Source organism: Sardina pilchardus, chromosome 4, assembly GCF_963854185.1.
Source record: "Sardina pilchardus chromosome 4, fSarPil1.1, whole genome shotgun sequence".
NCBI lineage: Eukaryota > Metazoa > Chordata > Actinopteri > Clupeiformes > Clupeidae > Sardina > Sardina pilchardus.
In genome coordinates, this window is record NC_084997.1 from 32085708 (window position 1) to 32094293 (window position 8586).

At 41.0% G+C, this 8586-nt stretch overlaps 1 protein-coding gene across 1 annotated transcript; it reads left to right on the top strand.

Annotated features, from left to right (window-relative positions):
• Positions 1 to 3113: 3113 nt before the first annotated feature.
• On the top strand, positions 3114 to 8343 carry LOC134078859 (E3 ubiquitin/ISG15 ligase TRIM25-like). The gene is made up of 6 exons (XM_062535020.1): positions 3114 to 4087; positions 5533 to 5628; positions 6157 to 6390; positions 6823 to 6967; positions 7651 to 7839; positions 7953 to 8343. Exons 1-6 carry the CDS (start codon positions 3527 to 3529, stop codon positions 8054 to 8056), a joined length of 1329 nt encoding a protein of 442 aa, XP_062391004.1. The 5' UTR covers positions 3114 to 3526; the 3' UTR covers positions 8057 to 8343.
• Positions 8344 to 8586: the final 243 nt, after the last annotated feature.

Here is an 8586-nt window from a genome sequence, read left to right on the forward strand (position 1 = left end):
TTTCATTTCATTGTGAGTTGTGGGTGTGAGTTTGTATGGATACAGCTTCATGCTTGTCTGATAAAAACCTCTGTGCTCCTTCCATCTTCTGCTAGCAGGCTGGAGGTAGCTGTTCAGTAATGTGAATAGCATGCAAAGAGAGAGAGAGAGAGACACTCTTTGCGGTTGTCGAGAACAAGCTCCCACTGAAGTCTGCAGACTGACACATTGCTAAACATTTGGTAAAAACAATACCAACTGCAAAAGCACTCCAAGAACGCAGACCTCAGCCAAGCAAAAACATAAGTTCCGCCTCCTGGATCAAGACGGTGATGCAGATCACTCCTAAAATGTAATCGTCAATTCAGACCTTTCCTGAAAATTTCATCGAACTTTTTGAGTGATGTTGTTAACAAACAGACAAACAAACCCTGATGAAAACATGACCACATTGACGTAGGTAATAACTAGATTTGTAATCTTAATAAGATTAATGACACTTGGTTAGACAAGCAAGCATGTTTGGCAGTGCAGGTTACACATACCCTCACAGCTCTTGGGGGTGCCTGTTTTGGTCAGGTTAGTGCTGAGAAAGTCGTTTTTGCACTGTGGGTTTGACATTGTCAACAGGAAATGGATTTCAACCGTTGCGGTCGGCCTGATGAATAATTGAACTTATCACCTGCTTAGGGCCCTGGTGGCCTCCAGAGGGCCCCCAAGAGCTGTGAGGGCTCCAAGAAGAGAGTCTGAGAGATGTTTGAAAAGAAGCACAATAGTGCAAACTCAGCATGAATTTATGAGTGTATGGTATTTGCGGTCTAAGCCCCATCATTTTTGCAGTTGCAGTCCCTCACTTTTTTCATTCTCTAAAGTTCATGTCATCATCCCTTTTGGGGGGGATTACTTACATGAACAGAATGCCTCTGTCACTGATGACTCTGGATACAGGACTCTGTTCTCTCAGACAGGTAGGATATGGCACTCTGACCACTCTGTTTGACCACTTGGCTACAAAGAATCCAGGTTTCCTTTCATGTCACATTTGGAAATAAATAATGGGAAACACTAACACTTAGTGGGCTAGAACAGTCCGGTGTCTTGTGTTTCATTTGTCCCCCGTTTCAATTGTCCCGGTTGTACTCTAATCATGTCCTGATTGTTCCATAGTTCAAAGCTTGACTTCTGACTTCTTTTGGTCTAGAACTAATTACCTTACACACTCCATCCCACAAAGAATCGTTATCATACCTAGATAAGTTGCACTCATTACAGTGCATGAAAATGCACTGTACTGTTCTTCCAAGGCTTCTTCTTCTTCTTATTATTCCGCTGATCAAATTCATTTTTTCTATTCAGCTTGAACCGTTTAACTTAGAAACTTCATTCAAACGTCGCAACGTAGGTCTTAAATAGGGGAAGGCTGCTAAGTATTTTTCAACTTTGTAACTTTTATACTTTTTAAACTATAAATTAAAAACTATTACAAATTTCCCCATAGACTTAACATTGGCCTCTATGACATCACAATCGGATCATTAAGCAATTAGAATCTTATGCCAGGTGGCCAGCCCCACCTGCAGCAGCCCTCTCTCTCTCAGGCTTTCATCATCATCATCATCAACCGTTTTTTATTCAGGGAAAATTGACTGAGCATCAAGCTCTTTTACAGCAATGCCCTGAGTCACAAAACATATAACAACAATAATCAAAATAATAAAACAAGAAAAAGAAAAAGATACAAAAAAGCAAATAATTAAACTGACACAAAATAGCCAGGTGCCAGACAGAGCGGCGTATTCGCACAGCGTTCCTGTACAGACATCAAGACAGACATTAGACAACCACTACAAACATAGCGCATTTCACGTGCACAGAACCCATACACAGACAGTGCCGAACGGAGTGGCGTAATCGCCAGCGTACCCGTGGCAACAAAGAACAAACAAATTTACAAAATAACAAGACACAAGACAAAAGATGCCGGACGGAGCGGCGTAATCGCCTGCGTACCCGACGGACACCAAGACATACAAAGACAGACACCAAACAACAATTAACATATAATAAAATAACATGGATTAAGATATAGGACAGGCAAACAAACACAAATCAAATAAATAAATAATAAAAGCAAGTCCACGCCAACTTAGTCCAAATCGACTGCATCAGACGGCCGAGAAAAGTCCCAGGGCAATTAGATGTTGCACAGTCCCGTAGCTTTAAGCATACAATCTCTCTGTGAAGACTACATATCCTGTTAACTGTTTCCTCTTTCCACAACTGTTTCAAAATAAAAGTCCTCACTGCAATAATACACTATTAAATCATTTAACCATTGAAACTACTCAACTATTTAACTGTTCAACCATTCCAACTGTCAGTTATCATCAACTATGCCTCCAGTCAACTACATGAGACCTCCATGCACCTAGCAACCAACATAGCAACCATCAAAATTAAGCGTTTATGACCGTTTCCATAGCAACCAACATGATTTTACTACAGTAACTTCTTTATTCCTGATAGTGGCAGCCATGGATACCCCATCAACAAATGTTTCAAAATAAAAGTCCTCAGTACCAAGTTAGCTAGTTAGCATGGTTAGCATAGTTAACATTGTTAGCATAGTTAGCATTTTTAACATAACTGCTAAAAATGATTAGCTAAGTTAGCTAATCAACCTGGTTAGCATTGTTAGCATAGTTAACATTGTTAACATTTTTAGCATAACTGCTAAAAATGATTAGCTAAGTTAGCTAATCAACGTGGTTAGCATTGTTAGCATAGTTAGCATTGTTAGCATAGTTAACATTTTTAACAGTACTGCTAGAAATCATTAGCCAAGTAAACCAATCAACCTGGTTATCATTGTTAGCATAGTTAACATTTTAGAATACCTGTTAGAAATCATTAGTTAAGTTAGAACAGGAATGTTTAAGCTTTAAAATGTCTACCTAAACACTATCAACTCTCTTTAAACTATGCAACCACCATGTTTACCCTAGCTATACCTTAGTAGCCATATCTACATTATCTATCTATATTTTTTTTTGCATTTTCATGCACTGGTAATTCCTTGGAATTGCATTTCTAGTTGTTTTTACTGTTATGTATTATTTAAGAAATATTTAAATTCTTGTACATTGAGGTTAACTTGAATGTCCCGTAGAGGGAAACCATGTCTGTTTATGATTCGATAGAGTTGTCTGCATGACTCTGCAATGAACTGGGAATTTTGGAATTTTACTCTGTGCCTTTAAGGGTGCCTCTCATGCAGCGTTTATACGTCTTCCCTCGCTCCTCGATGCCTCGATCCTCACTGATCTACATAAAGAATGATGGGGGGGAAACAATGGGATAGTCTATCCAGTGTTAGTTATAGATCAGTGGGAACGCCCCTCGAGGATCGAGGATCGAGGAGGCATGTTGGAAGGCACCCATAGACACACAAAACCAGGAAGAATCCTTAACACACTCCCACTTCTGGTGAAACAAAACCTTTCTAATTTTCCTTGGAGCGGCATATGTGTGTCTATGAGAAGGGAAAATGGAGTTCAACTGTTCTATATGTCTGGATCTACTGAACGACCCGGTGACTGTTCCCTGTGGACACAGTTTCTGTTTGAGCTGCATTTCAGGCTGCTGGGATCAAGAGGACCAGAAGGGTGTTTACAGCTGCCCCCAGTGCAGAGAGACCTTCACTCCGAGACCTGCTCTGGGTAGAAACACAATGATGGCTGACATGCTAGAGAAGCTGAAGAAGACTGAACTCCGATCTGATGTCGCAGTTTCTTCTGATGCCGAACCAGGTGATGTGGAGTGTGATTTCTGCACTGAGAGAAAACATAAAGCCATCAAGTCGTGTCTTACATGCATGGTCTCCTATTGTGAAGTTCATATTCAGCCTCACTTTGAAGTGCCTCGCCTTAGCAAGCACAAGCTGGTGAATGCCACCTCACAACTACAGGAGAGGATCTGCTCTCAGCATGACAAGATAATTGAGTTATTTTGTCGCAAGGACCAGCAATTAATCTGTATGTTGTGTTCAATGGACGACCACAACGGACATAAGACTGTCTCAGCTGCTGCAGAACGGACTGAGAAGCAGGTTGGTTCAGTAACTCTCTCTCTCTCTCTCTCTCTCTCTCTCTCTCTCTCTCTCAAATCAAATTAAATAAAATCAAATGGTGCTTTATTGGCATGAATGAGTAAAGTAGTTGTTGCCAAAATTACAAGTATAACGTGTTACAGTAATAACCAACTTTACATTAATATCCAAAAGGATAGATTGTTAATTATATAACCATTCTGTACCATTCTGAATGAACTCATTTTACGAAGACTGTTCACCTTTCTTGCAAATCCGCTAGCATGTTATCAATTATACTTCCCAAGTAGGCCTACTTATATGACCCAACAACCTCTACAGCTTACCTCTTTATAGTAGTGATCTAAGATGGGGGAGGGTTGCGTCTGAAAATAATGTCCTTCATTTTTGTGACATTAAAATGTACGTGTGCACTGTAACATCCAAAACGAGACCATCAAGTTCATCTCCATTTTAAAGACTGAGGATAGCTGAGTAGCTTGCACATTTTAGGATGTGTCTGTTTGTGTGCTGGCTATTATATGGCAATCACCAGTGTAGAGAGTATATGATAAAGGAGATAGGACACACCCCTGGAGTGACCCTGTAGAAGACAGTATCTCATGTGAGCACCGCAATAAATTAATCCATTTGAATAGAGTGAGAATACACACATAACCACACAGAGACTCAACACCACCATCTACATGCCAATTTGTGTACAGACACTAAATGTACACAAATTAATTCATTGTATGACTCTCCATGGTCAGAATTTCATGAAAACTGGCATACATTCAGAGGGTGTCATCATGATCCAACATGTCAAGTTTTGTGCAGTTGTAAACATGTCAGCCAAAGATACCTCTTATTGTAACACCTATGTTTTGCTTTTCATTTTTAACTAGGTGGCGCTATACCACAAAAAATGCGTGGTTATGGGATGAGTTATGATTGGCCCCTTGAGATCAACATACAAACACAATTGGCCTACAGTTCTCAAGATTTTGTTCACCCTATCACAAAATTACTGAGAAGAAAAAAACTCTATTCCTATTTGACTGCCACTTTGCTATAGCCTGGGTTTCCCATACTGCCTTGCGCGGTGATTTCTTTCACGCTGCTAAGGCAGTCTGGAAACTAACGCCCCCATGTTCGCCTAATGTTGGAGGCCAATCACAGAACAGGGGAGAAAGCAAGACCATGAAGAGCTATGCAGAGACGCATTTGATTGACATCCGTGGCGCCCAATGAACGGATCTGGGCATTTTTTCAAATACGAGAAAATGAACGTCTGGTTGCCAGACCACGTCTCATTTGAGAAGTGGGAGGCGTTAGCCAGGCTAACTTTGCTAGCTCTGCCGTCAAAATAGCAATATTTTTGTCAGCATTTTGCCTATGGTTGTCTTCGTACGTGTCTTCATAGATATGAGATGTATGTGTGTGTTCATCCAATCTGTCTACAGAAAAAGCTGCTAGAGATGAAGGAGATGAACCCCACGCAGATCCAGCAGAGGGAGAAGGAGGTGGAGGGGGTGAAACAGGCTCTGAAGGCTCTGCAGGTGACTAATGAACATGATGGTTGTAAACTCTTTCAAAACACATGGTTATTGGATTTGTGTGTGTGTGTGTGTCTGTGTGTGTCTGTGTGTGTGTGTGTGTGTGTGTGTGTGTGTGCGTGTGTGTGTGTGTGTGTGTGTGTGTGTGTATGTTGTAAGCATTATACTGTATGTGGGTCCACTTTGACTTGTACTGTATGACCATTGCTCATGCACGTGTGTGTGTGAATGTGTCTCATACAAGTATACGTACATGTATCATATTGTAGAGGTGCATTAGGTTCCCAAAGTGTGTTTATGGATTGGATGTTGTCCAGTGGGGAAAAAAAATGTTTTGTAATGTCTCAAGCAAATCAAAAGATCACGGTAAACGAGTGAATAGGTGTGTTCAAGTTTGTAAACAGGCCTGTTTACACTAAATTGTTCAACTTTAATTGTTCAGGGAAAGCATGTTCATGAATGTTCACCACCGTCTACCAAATTAGAGGTGAACTGGACTGGGATGATCTGAGTCTCTCTATTTCCCATCAGGCCTCTGCACAGGAAGCTGTTGAGAACGCTGAGAGGATGTTCACTGAGCTGATCAGCTTCATGGAGCAAAAGCGCTCTGAGGTGACCGAGTCGATCAGAGCTCAGGAGAGGGCAGAGGTGAGTCGAGCTGAAGGACTCCTGGAGCAGCTGGAGCTGGAGATCAATAAACTGAAGAGCAGAGATGCTGACATGGAGAAACTTCAGCCAATAGAAGACCCCGTTGATTTCATTCAGGTAACTTACAGTTTTTGCCTACTACTAAGAACGAATGCTTAGACCAAAGTCCCAATAGTTAAACGTCTTGTAGCACTAGCATACCTTAAACACTGTGTAAACCCAGACTGATTGGTGTTGAGTCTCTATGAGTGTTTTCAGGTATGTGTGTGGATATTACCAATTACCAGAGGTGCTTGCATTTTGAATAGAAGTGTTTTCCAACGACAACAGGAGATTTCACTTTTGAACAAAGTTATAATGTAAGAAATCATGTGTAGAACTTCGCAGTAAGTGTGCTGCAGAATGGCAAACAATGTGAAAAACAGAAATGTGTTTAAGCTATGGTGTTTAAGCAATGGTCAAAAATTGTAAAAAAAATAAATAAAAAAAAAGGCACTTAGTATTTCATTGAGAACCCACATGGTGATATGTCATTTTGCTTCCCTGTAGAGTTTCCAATCCCACTTCACTTCCTCATCTGAGACCCTTGCCAAGGTCACTTTTACGCCACAGTTTTCCTTCCATGAACTGATGAAATCAGTGGCTCCATCTCTGAGGGAGAAAACAAAAGAGTTCCACCAGGCAGTACTTAAAGGTAGGTTTTATCAAACAATTTCACAGGCTACTGAGAAGAGAGGCAAAAGTGAACTGAGTCTTCATAGAGATATGAGGAAAAAATGCTGTCCAAAAACACTCCAGAGGTTCAGGGCGAGGCAAATGTATTCCTACGACACAACACAGTGCCAAATCAATGTCTTTTACATCAAGATAAGCGAAAGGAACAGATAAATACACAGTACAAATAGTCTCAAACAGTCAGTTACAGCTGTCAAAACAAACAAACACCATTAAGCAGGTGCAACAAGACTAGGAGCAGGTCGTTTTTGTTTGCCAGATTGTGTAGGCAGCGCCCATACAGTATCCTCCATGCTGCTTTCAACCAAGGAGTCTTTAGAATCTCTGTTGCAAATCCCACTGATTAAGTCCGCGGTCTGTATCCTGGCAACGGTGCTCTGTGTGGTTATCTTACCAGGCCATCCTAAACTAATATAAGTTCTTAGCTGGTACCTTGATGCCTGCGACAGCAAGTGACTCATTAGACAGCTGAAGGCAGCGAGGTAGCAGGCAGCTGCCCTCTGTTTCAGACAGCCATTGTGGTGGCTTTTCACTATTTGTGATTGGAGGTGAAGAGAAACAATTGAGGATAGCCAGCATCTAGGTGAAGGTAGTCCTCCATTATTCAAACATTATTCACCCACATCTCTGCTCTTTTCCTAGTCACAGGCTTCATGGTTGGGGACACGGTCAAACTGAAGACTCCTGAGACCATATCCATGACTTGCACATACATTGGAGTTGGAGGTGGAATTGGAAGACGCTATGGCTCAACAGCTTTCAACCAAGGAATTAATTGTGGTTATGACCACAATTATAATATAACTGTCGATGGGGTGGGCGTGGTAACAGGTGAGGGTGTCATAGATTCACACTCACACTGTATTACATGTGTTTTGTGTGAAACACATACTACACAACGATTACTAATAACATTTTGAGCAATTCCAAATCTTTGTTGACAGCTTTGACAGGACCCGATAACGTGACCGTTGACTTTCCTGAGCGCCGTGGATGGACAGGAAATGGGAATTCATCTAAGCTGGAACTGGTACTTTTGATCAATTAAGATTCATAATGACTTAACCACACTATCCCTCCGTGTAACTACTTTGCTGATATGTAAACATGCCTTTGGTTACAAAACATCTTCTTTTATTGTATGTAATGTTATGAACAGTAGCACAGTTCACATCTACAATCTGTTTTTGATTTTTTGCCCTCACTCCTCTATTCACATTTTGTAACCATATTAATTCTATGTCACAGTACATGTCCCTTTTGCAGTTTGAGGGCTTTTTTTAAAAATCCGATACCACATGGCGCTGTCCACCTTCAGTGATCACAGAATTCATAGTTTACCCACCTCTTATTTCTAAAACAAAATGAATTCTACCTTAAATACAGTATATATATAGTGTTTGTGTGTTACACATTGTAAAGAGTTCCCTTTTAGTGTGCACAGCTGTTCAGAAATGGTGATGTGTGTCCTCCAATGAGCAAATTAAAGTCTTTAGCTCCCCTCAGAGTTTTGCCTTATACTAATAACGACAACGACAGAGAGCTACCAGGCACAGGATACAGAACTATGGCCTCTCT